Raw genomic sequence first — 21449 nt, 5'->3', positions numbered from 1 at the left:
CCAAATAGTTCCATACAAGAAAAGCCACAGCTGAAAGTCTTAAGGGAAATCGAAGCCTGACTTCAAATAAGCTATTCTCTGGTGGGAAATAAATATTGGATCTGCTCTCAACCTATTCTTGACTGGTTTATTATAGGATTAGCAAAGGCTATAGTAGTTTCTTAGTGTTAATTTCACAAAACATAAGCAATGTACTATTAAGAAAACCAAAAGAAATAACATAAAAAACATCACAGAACCACAAATAAGTCTACCACAATCTACGGACATGAAAATAACATTTCAAATGTTTATCTTCAAATAGGCAAGTTTGTACAATGAAATTGCTTCCTTCTAATTATAGACACTAGAAGTCCCAACAACCAATTTAGGAGTGTTTGACAGAATATGCATTTTAGTTAAATTTAATGAAGACTGAAGCCTGGCCACCAGATATAAGTGCGAACAGGAAGTGGAGTGAGGAAGAAATATTCATGTTGAGATTTGTACATATATGGGAAAACCTAATTCTTCAGAACAAGCAAAATAAATGGCATCAATATCCCTGAACTTCTATAACTTCTTTCATTTGCAGAACACATTTGAGCTTGTTATGGTTTGTGTCTGGGTGTCCCCCCAAAGCCTCATGCGGTCATGGGGTGGGCTTTTAGAGTTTGATTGATTATGGGTGTGAGAGCTATACCCGCCCTGGGGTGGATAGTTTGCATATGTAAGGGAGGGGAGGTGGCTGCTTGCGGCCATTCCTGCCTTGTGTGTTTGTTGCTTTTGCTGTGTTCTGCTGCCATGAGCTGTAGCCCTCTGCCATGTGCCACTGTGCCTTGTAACTTGCCAAGTATGGACTGAAACCTCCACAAACTGTAAGCGACATAAACCTTTCCTTCCTTAATTTTGGGGGTAAAGTATTTTGTCCCAGCAACGAGAGAAAAGTAACCAAGACAAAGCTTTATTTTATATCATCACAGGTGTTGATCTACTTGTTCCAGGAGTGCAAGCTCTGTTTTTTTTACATTAAAATATAGAAGGGTGGATCTAGATTTATAGGACTAGTATATATAATTTGAGGGGTCCTCTTAAAGGAAAATAAAATTAAAATATAAAATTATGTAGAGGGTACTGCAAATAGGGGGCCCTGGAGATAAAGTACCAGCAGTTTCACAGTAAATCTACCTCTAATGGATGTCAAGGCAAAAACCATGCCATATATTTCCAAGTTCCATCTGCACGGTATTAAGGCTTGCACTGGGTATGTTATAGACCCTCAGTATTTAGTGGTTCCACGCATTTGAGGGGCAAGCAAAAGATTAACTATAAGATTATATTCAGAGCCAAGTTTTGGCCCACCCAAATGGTACAAAATAAATCTTAACTTTTCACTTAGTTATATCTTAAATGACAGTTTGAATTAAATGCAATTTGAATACATGCTGAGTCTGTTACTGAATAATTATCCAGCTAGTATTTTAAAATCTAAAAATGTCTATCTGCTGTAATAAAAGAACAAAGAGAAGATTTTTTAAATCATCCAATGAAAGCTGGATGTACGCAAGTCACAGACTAAACACTCCAGTTCCTGTGTGTTTGTCCACTCTTCAGGATGAACAGCAAGAATCTAAGTGGAGTCCTTGACCTGCTGTGGACATCTGTGGCCTACCGTCAATGGAGATACCCCCTAGGTAGAAAGGTTACATCTTCAAAGTAAATCTGTCCTATTTCCTCCTGTTGCCTTCCAGCATTTAACATATTGTATCTTTTAATAAACAGAAAATACCAAAAAGAGAAAATTCATATAATTATTTAATTTCTACTTATAGCTATGAACTATTATACAAGTGAACAAACTATGATAAAAATTACTTACCAATCCAAGAAACTTACATTCCAGGCTTAATATTTTATAAAATATTTCTATGGGAATGTCTACAGAACCTCCTATGTTTCAGCCCAGGGTATCATAACCAGATAAATGTATAATAAAGAACAGATATTTTGTGAGTGTCTTTGATTTTTTTTTTTTTTTGGTACCAGAAATTGAACTCAGGACCTTGCACTTGCCAGGCAGGTGCTTATGCCACTGAGCTATATCCCTCGCCCTGTGAGTGTCTTTGAATATGTACATATGAATATCCACTGATCCAAATAATTTCATTCTATACGCATCTACAAGAAAACAAATGCTATAGCTTGGATCTTAAATGTTCCCCAAAGCATGATATGTTAAATTCCCAGAGTGCTGCTACTGAGATGTGGTGGAAACTTTAAGAGGTGGGGTCTGGGGTCTGGTGGGCAGTCTATAAGTCATTAGGAGCTTTTTTTTTTTAAGACAGGATCTCCCTATGTAGTTCAGGCTGGCCTTGAGCTCACGATGTAGACCAGGCTGGCCTCAAACTCACTGCTATCTTCCTGCATCAGCCTTCCAACTGCTCAGATTATAGGCATGTATTACCATATCTGGCAAGGGCTACGTTCTTGAAGAGGACAGTGGCACCATAACCCCTTCCTCTTTCTCTATTTGTTCCCAGGCCAAGAGATGAGCATCTGTACTCCACTGTGTGATATGGTGACTCAACCCCAGCCTTAAAAATAACAAGGGGTACTGATTATGCGCTGGAGTCTCCAAAACAGGATCCAAATGAACATTTCTCTTTAAAAGCTGATAAGCTCAAGTATTTTCTCTAGTGACGGAAGGCTGACTAGCTAAAGTAGTTTGAGGAAAACCTCACTGTTATCAATAACCATTCTTGCACTGGAAGAGAACTTGTTCACTAAAGGTCTTTCTTAATACTAACAGATACAATTGCATTAAAATGTTTAACTTCTCCATACAAAGAATATCAATAAACAAACTTTAAACTCAAAGAACTTGCAAAAAAATCTCCAATGCAGTGGGAAGCAAAAACTGATGTCCTTAATATACAATTAGACTTGTACAATTTCCTTAACTACCATTGGATGATCAGTCATTATAGGAAAATAGTCCAAAAGAAAAATAGGCAAAGGAGAAGAAAAGACAGTTTACAGAAACACAAATGGTCAGTGAACATTTAAAAGATGCTAAACTCTACTCATGAATGTAAAAAGCATAAATTCAAAATTAAGGAGCCATTGCTTTTCAGTGGACAAATCATAGTGAAGATGATCGTGGTGACAGGGATGAAAATATCTACAGCTGGCGAGGGTGTAGGAAGCGAGGGAACAGGCACACTCATTCTCGCTGGATGGGATGTGGTTGCCACAACCTGATGGAGGGCAATCTGCCCATATCGTTCAAATCTTTAACTGCTGGTATATTTTGATTCATCTGTTACTCTTCCATGAAATTACTCTATAGAATTCTCAAACAAGGGCTCAGAAAATATATATTTAAAGATGCTCCCCCCAGCACTGTTTACAAAATTCAAAAACACAAATTACAAAACTGGAAAGAGCTTAAATATCTACCCATTAAATAATGCACTCATTCAGTAAATACTATAAAGCCATGAGAGAGATTACGGTAGGTTATTCTATATATGATTATTTTGAAACAATGAGTCACATTTCATGTGTTTTTAATATGCTAGACACTGTTCTGAGCCTTTTACATAAGTTCATTCACTTAAGTAAAAACTTCTACAAGATGCATGAATAAGTGCAAAATACATGTTTCAGGGCAGATTATGTACTGTGATTCTATTTACCTCATATATAATAATATGTGGTATAGGTAAATATATAAACAAATATCATAGACATGATATGTATTACACATTAAAGTGTATGTATAAATACATACACATACATATATGCCCAGAAAAATTTGGAAGAACAACCCCCAAAAATGGTGTATTGTGATTATAAGAGGAGCTGAGACTAAGGAACTTAGAGAAAAGGAAATTTTTGGCTTTTTATTTATAATTTTCTGAATTATTTGAATTTTTCATCATATATATGGATGCTGGTATTTCTAGACTTAATTTTTATTTTCTGCCTCCTTAGACGACAGTCTGTTTAGTCTTCTCCTTTCTACTACTACATACATAACATATAGGTGTGTGTGAATTATGAGTAGATATAATAAATCTAGATTCAATTATCTATAGAGTTCAGTAGTATACTTATGTAATATACCTTTTTATAGCTTATAACCTAATAAATGTTAATTGGGGGGGGAATGTAACAATACAAGAAAGCTTTTTATACCCTTCCATAGTAGAATTCTTAACATTTTCAACATGAGTACAGATTACTTTAATAAATTAGAAAATCTAGGCACCAAAATCAGTATTAAACAAGCTCATCAAAAACACCCTATCTCATTCCACTCCTCATTATTATATCTACTCTTAACTTATAATACATGCTCATAAACACAAATATGTAAGTATTTTAAAGTATTGGGGATTGAACCCGGAACTTTGCGCATACTAGGCAAGCACTCTTCCACTGAGCTACATCCTCAGCCTTAGTCTTTTAATGAGATTTTGTCCCAAAAGAACAGATCATACAAGTGGCTTCTGAACAGTCTTCAATGCCATGTGTTCCAAAGGTCTCTCCTCCCAGTTAATCCTTTCTACTCCCTCCTGGCACACCAACCCCAGGTGACTCAGAAGCTCAGGCCTTCTCTCCACACCCAGGCTTACATTCCCAGCCACTCTCAACCCTCTCAGATCCTCACCTGTCCAGCAGCAGTTCCAGCACTTCTTTAGTGGAAGCAAAGCCTCTGTAGGTTGACAGGAAGATGCTGATATAGGTGAAGTCATTGTCCCCAAAAGCTGTCAGCAAGTTCTCGACAAGTTTCTCCAAGGTGCCAGCTTTTATGGTCCTGATCTTACAGGTCTCATACTGACTGACTGTATGTCCTGGAGGCAGCTGGTCCCCTTCAACCTGTATAATAAATTAATGATTACCATTAGGAAAAATTGTGCTTTCAAGTAAAACAGAAAACACTGAAATAGTTAAAGCCACAGCCTGTCATTTGTATTTGCTCCTATTTAATTTCCCTACAAGTCATATAAGGCAATGCTCTCTCCTATGAGTGCACACAGTAGGATGGTGGCGATGGTGGTGTAGGACATATGTATGTGTGTTCCCTTCTCCTCGCCAGAAGGTCCAAGTGTTACTTCACAGCAGTCACATTTGCCTCTACAGATTCCCATGTCAAGAACTAGGTTGCTGGCATATTTTATCAGAGATTTTTCCTATGACCCCAGGATTGAGTTGTGCAAACGTCATCAATAATTCTCCTTATATTACTCCAAGATAAGTTTTTAAATTCATTTTTAAAGACAGCTCCAACAGTGGTGTGCCAGAGTCAACTCATACTGGTTGTACAAAGGTGAATGTTATTAAAAATTTTTAGGCTTTGTGTGAATCAACTGACATCATGTTGATAGTTTCCATGGTAGGAGTACATTCTCTATGGAAATCTACAGAAATCTAACCACGAACTCATATTCTTCAGCCCATGGAAAGCAGCACACATTCTGATCCAATAGCATTAGTAAATCCGTAGCATTGGTTGAAATATGGCTGTACCAAGCAACACTGGGTTCATCTCGGGGGAGTACTAGAAAGGGTGGAAAGATGCATGAGCTTTATCTTCTAGACGTTGGAACTGTACACGAGAAAATTTTACTCATGAGAAGTAGTTGTTACTTGAGAATAACACTGTAAGAATGGTATATATGAATGTACATTGGTAGGCATAAACATAATACTGAAAAATTGGTGATAAAATCTGAAAGCTTAAAGACCAAGTATGAGGGAAGAGAATTAAAGTGAAGAAAAATGTGAGTGTGCTGTACATTCTACCATGAATCTGCCTAATAAAATATATAGAAAAACAATTTTCAAGTTTAATGCCTTGTCCTTCACAGGCAGTAGGAAAACTGCCCTTGCAAGAGGAGTTCTGTAATGAATCTTCCAAAAACAAATAATTATTCTAAGTTATGTGAACAATTGCAAGTTTATCTGAATCATAAATTGAATTGTTTTATTGCAGGTTTTCCTGAATTTAAATAATCAGATATGTAAAAATTAAAGAGGGGCAATAAAAGAGAAAGAAATCCCTAATGATAGAAATTATGCTTCCCAAGAAGCATGTTTGGTTTTTCTTCACCCAGCCTGGAAGATGTTGAACTACTGGAGGGAAATGAACGAAAGATCAAAATGGTGGCAACTGCTTTTAGAAAGGGGTCGAATTAATTGCTTACTGTCATTTTGTTTAACTGCTAACAGGAATTAATATTAACAGCCCAACTTATGCAGTGAATGACTTTATTTCATTTAATTTCTAAGTTTTCTAAGGAAAGGGGTCAGGTTAATATGCAATGTCAAGTGTTTCTTTAGGCCTTGCAGGACTGCTGAGTCAGATCAAGGCATAGCAACCATCCTTTATCACTCTATACTAGTTTTAGAACAAGTCTAGTGGAATCCATCTGTTTCCCAGAAGCTTTAATTAACTTAAAGCAAAACAATAAGTGAAAAAGATATATGGCTTCAAAATCTAACTGCTCCACATTTTTAATTACTTGGTGTAGCACTGCTTTAACTGTGTGCTATAAAATACTATTTCCAAAAAAATGTAGGTCCTGAGGTCAAGTGTGGAGACTAGAGTTCAACAGAGTAAAAGATATTTCTTCACTGCAGAATATCTTAATCTTTAATATGTTAGTATGTGTTATTAAACTCCAAGAGAGAGACATGGGACATGGCATTTCCCAATGGATCGTTCTTTTTATTCTTTCAGCATCTTTGCAGAACTTTGGAATGGATTTACACTGGAAAATGTCACCATAATGTATCTGAGTCCTACTTCATATTTACCACTTTTCACTAACAAAAAAAAGAAAAGAAAAATCAAGACACAGTAACATATCTACAAACATCTATATTTCCTTGATCTTCCTTAATACAATACTAAAGTGTAGGAATGTTTTGTATTTTTCATTCTACACTTCAAAAGACCTGACCAAAACAATTATCTGCATGCATAATATTAAAAAGTAACAGTTAAAAATATGCTTAAATGTCAAGTGTTAACAGCAAAAGGAATGAGTTTTTCAATCGTTAGGGACATTCAATCTCTAATTCTAAATCAAGCTTCCTTGCCTTGTGTTAATATCAGGGTTCTCTTACCAAACAATCCTGTAATCTGATGATTCTTAATGTACTTAAAATGAAAACTCCACTTTAAAACCCAATCTTTCTTATTGAAAGTAACGACTGCTTAAAAGAACTAATTTTTCACTGAGTATGGAGGTGGCCAAAAATTCAAACACAGAGAAAAATCCTTGTCAAAGGACCTGATGAAGTGGGTCCCTCTTCCTGCCAGAAAGCAGATTTGGCAGGAAGCCAAGGTTCTCCCTTGGGAATGGAATTATGTTTCTCATTAACCCTGTCTCTTCCCTTCAGCCCTTTCACTCTAAAGAAAAAAATATCAATCTGCATCCCTAGTTCCTCTGAGCTCCTTTTAACAATTTTTGTTCCTCAGTGTTTGCATCTGTACATTTGGGAGAATTGTGTTTGACCTAACAAAATGACTGAAACAATATTTAGAATTTTTAAAATAATTTTCCAAGTGCAATAAGTGAACATCAATGACAATGTCATCAAACAAAACATAGAATCGTTCTGGTGCCTAAAGTCATTCTCATAGAAATTAACAATGCATGTTAAGGTGTCAGACCATTTCCTTAATATCATTTTCTATAGAATAGCTAAATCCCCTGATGTCCACTTCCTACCACAGAGGGAAGACCAAGATTTTCAGGATGAGTTTTAATTTACCAAAATTTTTGCAAAATAATATCTTAAAAATTATGTATTCACTACCGGAATTATTTTGAAATTAAATTATACAGAAGTGAAACACACACACACACGCACATAAATGTACACACACCAGTACTCTCTGCCATATGGCCAGACAAAGAAGCTAAAATGTTAAAATCTCATTGCTACAGAAAAAGACTCAATAGACCCGTAATCCTTTTAAGAGAATTCTGGACCTGTTTTTTGTTTGTATTATCTTACTAACGTTATACTGAAGCTTGAAAGACAAAGAGGCGGAACCCTTGGCAGACAAGTGTTTAATAACTCAGACTTAGAAAGTGAGACAAGGAGTACCGAGCCTGCTCTGTGGGTTAGCACGCTAACAGGAAACAGCTCAATCTGGATTTAATCAGAGACCATCACTTCACTGACAAGACCCTGATACCAAGGCCACAAAAATGTTTCATGACTGATTTTTTTGGTCAATCTTTCTGCCATGAAACCTCAGCTTTTTCAAAAAGAAAATGTCTAGCTCCTATGAGATAAATATCTACAATGCTGCCCACGTATCCTAGCTGTAGAATTTCCATCATTGTCGAGTTTGGCCTAAGTAGGAAAAAGTGTGAGAGATGAAATACGCCATATTGCAGTTATGTTTCCAGTCATGAAGAAATACACTCTTTTGCCTTCTAAAACATAAACTATTCACAACTTGGGTGTTTTAAGATGGAAAAAAAAATCCTCCAATAAAAATACTACCTCAGTCATCTGATACTTTAATAGGGAATGAGCTGAGTAAACAACTTCATTATAATGGCGACAGTACGGAGTCCTTCTCCCAGCCATGCTCAGCCCTCAGTACATCAGTTTTCAGGCATCTTGGCCTGAGCAGCAGAGTAAATGGTGAGTACTATTGTAGTCAATAATTCCCTAAGGAAACTCTTATCCAGAATTTTATGGAGCTTAACAAGGTTCACACTGTTTTCCCTACATTCATCCCGAAACATCAACAGTGAATTTTATACTCTCTTTTCAAATGCTCTACAAGTACTATCTAGCAACAACATAGTGTACAGGAGATCAGCATAGTGTACAGGAGATTCCTCGGGCCAACTTGCAAATAAGCTCTGCTCATCTCCCCATATTAACTGAATGTGTACATTAAATTTCCTTACCAGGTGTCTTACTTACTTTTCTCTCATTTCTGAGACAAAATACCCAGACACCGAAAGTTAAAGGGGAAAAGGTTTATGGAGCTCACAGCTTGTAGAAGTTTCAGTCCATAGTTGGCTGGCTCCAAGGCAGAGTGGCACACGGCAGAGGGGTGTTGCAGAGAACAAAGAGTTCATGGTGCCCACAAGGTAGCAAAAGCAACAAGAGACCTTAACAGTGTCCTTCTGCCCCTTTTATCTTATCCAGATATTTAGGGAGGGTAGCATTCACAGCCTTAATCTCAGTGCCCTTGCCCCTAGCATTGTACCATGAATCAATTCCAGCATCACACTCTCTCAATCCTGCCATCTCCAAAAAAACCCCGCCTATGACTGCATGAGGCTTTGAGGGGACACCTAAGCATAAGCCATAACACCAGGCAAAGAAAAAAATCCATTCTCTCAGTAGAAATCATGTACATAGTGACAAACAGCAGAGAATTATGGCAAGGCAGTACACCCAAGTACTGAAGTATACGCACAGTGGACATTCAGAGATGTAATGCAAAGTCTATAAAAACTCTAGGGTCTTTGATGTCAAGCTCAATATGAGCATCTGCACTGTTTGAACATCTACTTCGAACATGAATTCACTTTTTTGCTAGATTAGGATTACCAGGTAAAGAATGCAAAGTGAGATTTTAATTTCAGACAAATAATAAATAAGCAATATTTTTGGTATAAGTATGTCACATAAAGTATTTGGAACCTACTCATAGGTTCCAGAAATTACTTGTTACTTACTCAAATTTCAAATACAAATGTGTGCCATTCATATGCATATATGTCTGACATATAGAGCCCACCAAAAATGTATATACACTTTAGGAAGGAAAAATAACATATTTTTCAACAGATGCTGTTACCCTTGTATGGGAGACCATAGAGGATGTTTACATCACAGAAAACCCACCCCTCCACCGGCCCTTACAGAAGAAATTGAAAATGCACATGGAGCAATCTCAGTGACCAAGGCTACCCAAGCAGCACTTGTACTAAGCAGCATTTATGTACTAATAAATGTCTGGAAGCTAACGTCCACCACTTTGAGCACCTCTTGTAATTGTAGAGGCCAAAGGTAACTTGTATTAATCTTATGATGTCTCAATAAATTTAGTATTCAAATATTTATACAAGTTTTTCTTTTCCTAAAGTGTGTACACATTTTGGGGCAAACTCTGCATATCAGTATTATCACTCAGTACATGTGTACAATTTGTAATGGACAAATCAGGGCAATCAGCATTTGTGTCCATTAAGTATTATCATCTGTATGTGTTGGGAACCTTCAAGCTCTTCTCCTCTAGTTACTCTGGGGTGCATACTTCCCCTACAACTATTGTTTGGAGCCCATTATCTACCTTCTCCTTATCCTCCTTCCCCCATCCTTCCTGGGCTCTAGTAACCTCTACTGCCCTCTCTACTTCGGTGTGACCAACTTTAACTTCTGCAAATGAGTAAGAACATGTGGCACTTGTTTTTCTGCACCTGGCTTATTTCACTTAACATAATGTGCAGCACTTCCATCATGTTGCCACAAATGACAGGATTTCATTCTTGTAGGCTGAATAATATTCTATTGCACATATATACCACATTTATTATCCACTCATTGCCATTTGCCATTTTGGTTGCTTCCATAGCATAGCTATTGTGAATAATGCTGCAATAAATATGGAAGTGCAGGTGTCGCTTTGATGCAATCATTTCATTTTCTGTGCATATATATCCAGGAATAAGACACCTCAATTTTGTGGTAATTCTGTTATGGTCTGTAGCACAGGTAATTCAAGTCTGGCAACCCTATGCTAGCTGGGATTGAATGTCTTTTTCATTTCTTTATCTACTTACTCAGCAACACATTAACAAAACTGTACTACGGAGTGGGCACTGGTCAAAGTACTAAAAATATAGAGACTTGGCATGCAATTTTAACACTCAGGTTGCTCAACCTAACAGAGGAAACAGATCTAGAGAAATTATTAGAACCACAGAGGTAGAACAATACCTTTTCTTACCCAACGTGAGAGTCATGGTTGACACTCTTACAATTAACTACAAGAGAAAATTTTTTAAGTGTATTTAACAATGATTTCTATGACAGGGGAGTCTTCAGAAATGAAAACAATGTCCATTTTTATGCTTAGGTTCAATGAAGAAAGGACAGCTGTGTAAAAATGTAATTGGACAAAATGTGAATGATCTAAATAAAAGACTGAGAGAGAAAGCACAGCAAGGCCTATCTGTTCAGATTTCCCCCGGCATCTCTATGTAGCATCCCTTCCTCCTGATTATACAGCAGGACCCCTTCTGGAATAAGAGTCTTACGATCTATCAGGCAGTGTAGGTTAGAGAATTTATTTGTAGCCAATTCTTACACAGAAAGGAAGGGAAATTTTAGAAGACTATTTCTAGTTTTTATGCCTGGCTCTAAGAAAGAGGAGTTGTTTCTATGGCCTGCCTTCGGGGATAAAAAGGAACAGGAACAAGAAGGGTAAGAAAGGGTCAGAAAGACCTTGCTTGTGAGTCCCTTTCCTTCAGTTCAACATGCTCACTATGCCAAAGTCTCATACTTCGGGCTACGGTTTTCTGAGCCCCAGTACAATACAGTGTAGTAAAATGGCGGCAAGAGAGGTAGACATTACAGAAGCACTAAGAGGGACATAACATGGCCAAGCTGTCAGAAAAGGCTTCCTGAGCAGGTGGTGCCCAAACTGGGCTTTAAGTTATGAATGAGAATTAACAATGTTGGCAAGGGTACAACGGGCAGGGAGCCCAGCATAAACAAAGTCATTAAGAAGTAAGTGTGAGGGGGGAAATGTGGTGGCAGGAGTAATACAACAGGGGAATGATGGGTTGGCTCGAGAGCCAGTAGGAGCCTAGCTCGCCATGCCAGGTTTAAATTGCATACTGAGGAGCTGAGACTGTGTCCTCTAGGAAAGGGAAACCAAGATGAGGTTTTACACATGGTCAGAGCAATTGGTAAGGACAGATTCCATAGATACAGTTTCAAGGTGGGAAACCAGTAGGGGAGTTGTTGCTGCGCCAGATGAGCAACTGTAAGGGTCTCAGCTGGTAACACGAACACAGGGAGAGTGAGGGGCTGCTCAGAGGGACTGCTTATTTAAGAAATAATCAGAAAGAAAACTGTCAAGAGTTGGTGATTTCTTGAATATAGAGGTAAAATATGAAGGGAAAGAAAGAATCAGGGATGTTTACTTGGTTTCCAGTATGGGTTGGCTGACCACCTAACAGTGTTACCTATATGAAAGAAAACTGAGAAGAGGGAGACAGATTTCCTTGGGCCAGAGGTATTGAGCTCTATGTTAGAAATGTAGAACTTGAGGTACAGTGATACAGTCCAATGGGCACTCAAACTCTAAATAAATGTCAGAGCAAATGGTCCAAAGTGGAAATCTAAAGCGATCACATCAATTAGTGTAGTCACTCTTCCAGGAAGAGTGTGTGAAACAGCAGGAGGAAGAGGAGGCTGAGGAGAACAGCTGCATGGACACCAAAACTAAGGAGATTCTGAGAATAGAGAAGGCAAGCACTAGAAGAGGTACCTGTAGAGGATGTGGCAAATTCACACATCCCCTAGTCTGTGATGGCATTTCCAGACGGAGAAGCTACCACTCTTCACTGCAACAGTCATACACAAGGTGTGACCAAAATATATGCTGAATGTCTAAACAATCATTATACTAAAAGACACATAGGCATGTGTCCCCCTCAAAACACTTCCCCCCTTGTTTGAAGACATTTATCCCAACATTCTTGCCACTTTATGAAACAGCTCAGACTCCTCTTTCATGGGTATCTTTCTGAGGTGTGGCAAAAAGTATAGTGAAAGCTGCTGACAAGTACCATCCAACGGAGAGGTAGACTTATAAAAACAGTATGGTGTGTTCTCATCTACCACACTCACTGGATCTGGCACCAAGGGACTTACAGCTCTTTGCCAAAGTTAGAATTACTATAAAAGATAAATATTTTGAATCAATTCAGGACATTGAGCATGTGAGTGCAACTAAAGCTACTCATGAAAGAGAACTTACAGAACTGCTTCAGAAAGTGGCAAGAATGATGGGATAAGTGTGCTCAAAATGAGGCAAAGTATTTTGAGGAAAACTAATGGCAATGTGTCTTTTGCTGTAATATTTTTGTAATTCAAACATTCACTGTATTTTTCATCATGTCACATGAATACCAACTTACGCAGCTTCCATGCAATTACGCAAACAAGGCCAAGACACCAGTATCCTGGACTCCGCCTGCAAGAGCCAAGTATGAGTACTCCTTCTCAAGCCTCCATTCAGTTGTATCATGTTGGTGGTGTAGATTCAACTACAGCAGGAATATTTACGTCATGGAAACGATTAAATGCTATAGAAAATGGACAATCATGCCTCTGAACTATGAACAAAGTAGAAATTTGAGCAAGAAGAGGGCTGAGGATGCGAATGACAAATGAATATGCTCTAAAAAAAAAAAAATTACACGATCCTCAAGAGTTGACCTTACTTGAAGCCACTTATTAGAAGGAAGCTACGTGGCCAGGTTTCTATGATGTGTGTCCTTCATCCTCCGGAAAATGCTAAGGGAGTTTTAATAACAAACAATAGCCAGTGTTTTATCACACAGAAATCCCATCCCCCTCACCATCCTGTCTCTGCAAGGTTTCCTAGATCACCCCACATTCCAGGAACCCTCCTGGAGGAAATAGGAAGTTGTTTGTTCCACCTCCTGAAAAACAGTGCTACTCCTGGTGACTTGGTTCAACATTAACCCTAACAGACTCTTATCTTCCCTAACACAAATCTCTCTTTCTGACATTCCAGTCACCCTTTAAGGATTCCAAAGTTTTCCAAGAGGCAAATTCAAAAATTAAGTGGACTTTAGGAAGTGAAGACCATATTTTTAAAATAGAATAAGTTTACATTTATAAAACTGAATATTAAAGTTCAGAGGCATGATGTGAATGAACCTGGGTTCATTTTTTTTAAGATAGAGTCTCTTTACATTGCCTCGGCTAGCTGGCTTCAAACTTGTACGCTCAAGTGATCCTCCTGCCTCAACTCCCTGAGCAGCTGGCACTACAGGCACCAGCCACCCTGGACAGCTTCTACTTCCAATTCTGAGGCCCATTTAGCATGGGACCGAAGGCAAATACTTAAAGATTTATAAGTTGGTCATTTACCTGACAGAGGAAAAAAATCAGATGCTATTTTAAGAAGTTCAAGGTTTTAGGTTGACATAGAAGGATGGAGTTTAAACTAAAGTAGTCACTACTACATTTGCCAAATAACATCACCAGTTGTCACATACAGTTTAGTATCTAAAGTGCAAGTCCAAAATTCATAGCTCTCTCCTTTTTTCTCATTCAGAGCCTCAAATGTCCAAGGTCTGCATGTGTTGAAGTCACAGGTTAACAGGTGCCTTGGCTTTCTGGAATCCACTTTGTTTTTGTGCAGCGTAGCTGGTCTCTGTCTACACAGGTCAGCAGGAGGTGGTGAGCTTCCGTGTGACCTCATATTCTCTGTGAATGAAGCTAGCTATGAATGGAAAGCCTTCCTCATGGCCCAGCGCTTTCTCCATGAGCCATAAATCCCACAGACAATTCCATGGGTCTTTATCTCTTTGTGAGATTTATAAGGGCTCCTTCTCCAAGCCTAGGCCACTGGTATAAGAAGGGTAAGAATGGCAATTGTCCGATGTTTCCAAACTTCAAGGCCTTTGTTTGATTCTGTACACCACATTAAGGGTTCTGCATCCTCCTCATTTTCCTATGGGGTTAGTTTTAAGCACAGTAAATATTTCTCACCATTATTATCACCTATTATCACAACAATCAAGCACAAAAATCAAAGCCGCATCATCAAGATTCTTATACAATCTTTACACCCTGGATTTCAGAATTTAAGTAATGACATTTCTAGCTTGTTCCTTGTCCCACATAAAACTAAATCTTTGAAGCCTATGTGGACTTAAAAATCCAAATGTAAAATACATTTTTATGGTTTGTACAAAGCTCTGGGACATAGGGTTTCTGGATAATACTCTGTTTTCCGCTACTGCACTGCAACAAATAGTATTCCTAGATCACGGGCTTGCTGGACTGGGCTACTGAAGAAGCAAAGATGTTTCTGTTAAGCATATTATCAGGTGATCAGTTGTAGGGAAAGGTGTGAAGAACAACTCAGATCTCTTGACTACATCTCTCTTTAAGATACACTGAAGTAAAATGGCTTTTTTTTCTTAATAGGTTTCCCTCTTCATAAAAACTACACATTAATTCTAAGAAAATCATATACATGCCCTAAATGAAGGTTTAAAAAAGAAAATTTAGATGCATTTATTGAGCATTCATTATAGATCAGATGCTCAAACTTTATAACCACTCACTGGTGGAGGAATTATCATTTCACCTGATGACACTGAGGTTTGGAGAAGCTAGGGGGTCTCAGCCAAAGTAATCCAGCCAGTGAGCATAGCATCAAAGTCAGGGCATAAAACCAGCCCTGTTTTCCTATCATGATATGCTGCCTAGTGACAAAAAGCAATACAGTGTTGCATATTTAATCTCTGTATCTGAATACCCGGGCTGTCAGAACTTCGCAACCTAGAATCCACACAGCTCATGGTACTGTTATGAAACGTTAAATGAAATGATAGCTACAAAGGCATACTGCAAAGTTACAAGTTATTCAGCACCTTACAAATAAAAGAAAATACTGTGTGTTGTACTAAAATCTTTTGCTTTCACTTTCTTCTCTTTATCCTACATCAAATACATCAAATATCCTACTTTCTCATACATATCCTACATCATTCATATCATACACATCCTACATATCATCATACATATCCTACACATTCATATCCTACATCAAATATCCTACTTTCTCATACATCAAATACTCTCTTGTATTATGCTCCTTACCTCTCAGCACTAACTGAAGTCTTTAGCACTACTGTTTTAGCGCTAAAGACCATCTTTGGAGGAAAACAAAAATTCCTCTCATTATTATAGTTTCTTAAAAGAGTAAATTAAGTCTAAGAAAGAAAAATGCCCTCACCCACGGGCTCAATGAAAGCCTGGGAACAATGTCAGTAGTTGTACAAGGAGCAACTGGATCATGCAGAACAGGAATCCATGTGGGGCACTCATGTTCTGTTCTGGTTTATAATTATTCATCAATTTTCCTACCAGCTAGATTTCCTACTAGTGCGGGGGGGAGAGTCAGTTTCCCTCTGTTTTTAGAAGAAAGGAAAGTGGACACAGAATGACAATATGATTGTTAATGGGATCTAGACAGGCAAAAAGACAGGTTTGTCAATTCTGACACTGAAAAAAACAGAGAAAAATGAAGGGGACTACAGAAAGGACAGATAGCTGACTAAAACACAGATCCAATTTCTTCAAACAAAAATTGAAAGAGTCACCACCTAAAAGTGGATCTTAATGCCCCCCCAAGGTGTTTTGTGCTCACATGTGTATGTGTGTGTGAAAGACAGGTATGTCAGTTGTAAAGAAAGTATTTATCACACTAATAATATGCTCATCATTCCCATGGCTCATGACCCACTCCTGGTGTCAGGCAGTAAAACCAACGTTAAGAGAGCCCCCACTGTGCAAAGAACTCAACTAAGGAACTAAAGAAACCCATACAGGAAATAAAGGGTTTCCACTGTTTAAAAATCCAGTAGTATAGGTTACAGTATGAATGTGAATTTTTCTTATTTAATGACATGGAAGGAGAGGAATTGATAGAGCCTAATATTAGGGTTATGCCATAGGCATTAAATAAAGAGGAGCTCTGAAAAGAGAATTTCAAAAGAGATCAGGAAAGACGTTTTGCGAGCCTGGGACTCCATGACAAAGATGGTAGGTGGGGGAGGAAAAAGGAGTTGAGCACGGAGGTAGACTGTTTCTAGTTCCCATCCAGTTATCATCTAGCACTTTCTACTGCTTTCTACGTATCTCAGCAGTGGGCTAGGACACCGCCTTTTAACTTGGGTTGTTCTGGTTTGCTCCTAAAATATGCTTGAGTGGATTCATTCATTCAACAAATTTGTTAAGTCTCTACTATGTGGCTGCTAGAAGCCAAAGACAGATACAACAAAGAACCAGACAGACAAAATGCCTAGACACTCCACAGATAAATGCACCTTCTCTACAGCTCAGTAAGAAGAAAGCAGATTCATGAACCCACCCTTGACTGGCTTAACCTGATGGGGTCCTACTCCTAGAAGACAGAATCTTCAAACTATATGAGCCTGAGTTCGTGCCACTGCATTAGAAGCAGCACAGATATGGCTGATTCCATCAGTGTACACACAGAAGGAAAAGCTATGAATATAGAAAGACCAACTCTTTCTAATCGACCCTATATAAGTAGTAGCTACAGAGCCACTGTCTGGATGGATATAAACTATGGTCTTCAGCCATGGTTCCCTGGGACGCCTCCCGCAGGGCTGTGGTAACTTTCCAGTGGATTCTGCTGTTCATTCGCATAGGTCAGAACAAGTTTACTTTTAATCAATGCTCAAGTTCAGAAAGACAACTAATTATACAATATGTTCAGAAAAAGGTTCCAAAGTTTTATAGTACAGTGAGTTCCTAAATATAAAATATATTAACACTTTTTGTGAAAAATGTCAGTAAGAATGCAGATTTGGGCATTTGTCTCATCCCTTGCACACAACAGTTTTAAAGAGAATCACCAGGGATGCTAGGTAAAAACACCTACTCCTGAGCCCCCACCTTCAAAAATATGACCAGCAGACCTAAAATAAAACCCAGCGGTCTGCATTTTAATCAGCAACCCCTAGGTGAATCTAAATGCAAAAGAGGTATATATCAACCTTGGAGAAATATTGTGCTTGATAATGTGAAAACGAAGATAAATATGCCTTCTTGATGGGATAAAGACATGGATTAAATAATACAAGCTTAGAGAACATCATCTGATCTCTCAGTATGTTTCCTCCTATAAAAGCTAAGAATAATACCAATTTTACCTTCCTTAACTCACTTGATGTCATGAAAATGATTTTTTTAATGTGCGATATACTTTGAAGTGCTTGAGATTAAAGAGCTATATAATAAACAAAGGATATTATAATACTCATAGCAATGACCTGGGATATTTTCAAGCAGACCACATAACCTTTCTTAAGTGTTTACATTACGAAACCCAATGGGTGCTCCCACAAGGAGGGAAGGTGTCAGGAGTAGCCTGCAGAGCTTGCTTCTCCCTCATTACTTCCAGCTGGTGGTGGAAGTAAGATCCTGTGGAAAGATTTCAGCACTATTCTCCCTGGTAACTACAGAACTGGCACTAATAGATTCCCTCCTGGAACTGGCTGCCACTTTTGCTCACAAATTTCATTTTCTCAAGAATAACAACAGTTAATAATCCTAAGCACTCTGTATGTATCCATAATAACCTTATAAACCAGATAAATTTACTATCAGACTTAACCTTAACACTATCTTGTCTCTCTCAAATCCCTCCTGTGAATCTCTAGGCTCATCTCTACTTACCATTCACTGTGTCTCTATTCTGTTCTTTCCCATTCTCATTGTCCTTGCCTTAATTTGGATCCATGCCTTAACTGGGAGTGTACAGTAAGCACCTCACTAGCTCACTTGCCACTAGTTCCATCATTTCAACCCATGATCTATAGCCAAAATGGTCTTTTTAAAGTAGAAATACTACTTCAGGATAAATGCAAGTTGTGCTGGTTTGGGGCTTATTTTGCAAGGGGAACAATATAATACAGGACACATACTTCATATGATTATTTATAATAGTCACCCAAAGAACAGTATACAAAAGAGTGCAGGGAATCTGTCCACACACTAAGACCAAGGAATCTAGCTGAGGGCCTGGATCCCACCACAATGTCCTACATGAGTTGAGCTGAATACCCAGAGCTCATAACAATGCCTCTCTTGAATCCAACTAAAGGCCCAGAGCCCATGACAATGTCTCATGCAGACCTGTTTCATGGATCTGCTGGGAAGGCCCAAAGGTCAGTGGTGGAATCTACAAAGTCTGTGCCAGCAGGAAAAAGGACCTGTGCTAGCAGGCTGAGGGATCTGCACTGGAGCCAGTAAGTGATGCTCAAAAGAACCAGAGCTCACCCAAAAGGTACCACGGCCATCATCGGCAACAGTGAGGTCCCGAGCTCCTCTGATGATCAGGATGGCTGAGTTCCCATCGGGGAAGCCAACACAGCAAGCTTTTCCTGGAGGTCGGCAGTGCACCATCTTCCCCTCTGGAACCAGGCAGCTATGCTCAAAGTGAGGACCAGAGCTCCCCAAAGTGAACCAAAGCCATTCTCAGTGGCAGCGAGGTCCCAAGCTCCTCAGAGGATGAAAAACACCAAGTTCATGAGGAAAGCCAGCTCCCCACAGCCTCTCTCAGCTCCCAACAGCCTGCCTCTTCTTCTCCAGGTCTGCCTCTTATGCTGCCAGCAACAGTCCCCAGGTGGGCCTCCCACACCCAGCACCACACCCACTCAGTTCAGCTGGGGGTTACAAGTTGACCACCAGCCATCAACCCACTACACAAGTTTCTACAAAAGTTACATATGCCTGTTCCATAAATCAGTGACTCACTTTAGGTACATTCTCAAGAAAATAAGTGTAAATGTCCACCAAAAGACATGGACAGATCGACTGAGGTTTAGTAAGAGTCACTCTTTCCATATGATGTGGTATACTTACAGCTGTCTTCCACTGGCCTGTGAAATCTTTAAAAGTGAGAACTGCTCTCATTTAGAGTTTCTCCTTATCTGTGGGGGATACATTCCAGGACCCCAGTAGATGCCTGAAACTGCAGATAGCACTGAACGTAATGACTTTTCCATCTTAACTAAGCACATATCATGCACCACAGCTATAACATTTATAGTTTGAGGTGCAAGAGCAAAACTAACACAATTTTTTCTTCTTTGTAATTTCATAAATAGACGATTTGTTATTACCCCAAATCTTAACATTCTTAGCATACAATTGTTTTTTTCTTTCCTTACTGAGACTTTCACCTGTTCATTTAGAGAAAGCATTTTACAGCTTCTCTGTGACCTATCAAAATTGCTAGGATTGACACTCCTGCACTTTGGGCCATCATTAAGTAAAAGAAGGGTTACCTGAAGATGAGCACTGCAGTACCACAGCAGTCAGTGTGATAACTGAAGTGGCCACTAAATGATTAATAGGCACTGTTACAGTTTGGATCAGGAATGTCTTCCAAAGGCCTACATGTTGACGGCCTGGTTTCTAGCACGTACCGTTGTTATGAAGCATTTAAGAGAAAAGGTCTAGTGGAAGGAAGTTAGGTCCTTGGCCCATTCTTGACTTTCTCTTTGTTTCCCAGCCACCATGAGGGAAGCGGCTTTGCTCTATCACACATCCCCACCATGATGTACTGCCTTGCTACAGGGCCAATTGATGATACACTGAAACTTTTCCTCCTTATGAGGTGATTATCTCAGGTATTTTGTCACAGTAATGGAAAGCTGACAAACACAGATGTGTAACATAAATAGCATGGACACTCTGGACAAAGAAATAATTCATGCACCAGGAAAGAAGGAACAGGATGGCTAGGATTTATCATGTGACTCAGAATGGCACACAATTTAAATCCTATGAATTATTTATTTCTGGAATTTTCACTTAACATTTTGAGATCACAGTGGGCATGGGTAACTGAAACCACAGAAACAAAACCGATGATAAGGGAGGACTACTGTGTATCCCATTGTGTCTGTTTCTCTGTGGAATTCAGGCTAATACAACTGAAAATCATAGTTTTGTATATTTAGAAATTAGTCTAAATCATATCACTAACAGCACTTTGTAAATACTAACTAAATACAGATGTGTTTAAGATAAAAATGAGTTTCCTATCAAATGGATCTAAATAGCGATATTATATTCTCTAAATAAGCTTTATTCAATCTTTCCAAATTCAGTCACATTAAAAAAACCTGTACATATAAGCAAGGAAAGTCTGCACACATACAATACAAGGATGTGATGCTTGCTCATCACCTCTTAGTTGGACTGCTGAAATAACCTTCTCAATTACTCATATTGTGACTTTTTAAAAATCACAAATCAGGTCATGTCACTGCACTGCTTTGAACCTCCCACTGGCTTCTGAGAGTGCTTGGATGATGCCTGGCCTTTTGCTGGAGCTGCAAGGCCCTTTCCGTCTGTCTCCTTCACTTTACTGCCAAAGCCCTCTCCTGCCCCTCTAAACCCCAGCCACTGTGGCCCTCTTTCACTTTCTAAACAGCAAACTCAGTTGTACCTAAGAATCTCTGTATTTGTTCCTCTGTCTTCCTGATCATATTCTCATGCTTGGTCCATTGTTGGCTTCTGTTGAGCAGGTAGTGCTGTCTGTCCTCAGATAAACCCCTCAGAGCATCTGGCTGGGGCCATACCACCCACCTTCTCTGCTCCAT

At 38.9% G+C, this 21449-nt stretch overlaps 1 protein-coding gene across 4 annotated transcripts in view; it reads right to left on the bottom strand.

Moving 5' to 3' along the window:
* The window catches only part of Rgl1 (ral guanine nucleotide dissociation stimulator-like 1), a 251401-nt gene that overhangs the window by 73096 nt on the left and 156856 nt on the right, over positions 1–21449 (bottom strand). For all 4 annotated transcript variants that reach the window (XM_005375044.2, XM_005375043.2, XM_005375046.2 and 1 more), the window contains one exon: positions 4655–4863. In XM_005375044.2, coding sequence (XP_005375101.1) covers positions 4655–4863 — 209 coding nt within the window. The remainder of the gene's footprint in view (positions 1–4654; positions 4864–21449) is intronic.

The sequence above is a fragment of the Chinchilla lanigera genome, unplaced genomic scaffold (genome assembly GCF_000276665.1).
Source record: "Chinchilla lanigera isolate Chin_1 unplaced genomic scaffold, ChiLan1.0 scaffold00005, whole genome shotgun sequence".
In the NCBI taxonomy this organism is placed as follows: Eukaryota; Metazoa; Chordata; class Mammalia; order Rodentia; family Chinchillidae; genus Chinchilla; species Chinchilla lanigera.
Note: the sequence above shows the minus strand (reverse complement) of the source record. Positions and strands in the feature narration are given on the sequence as shown.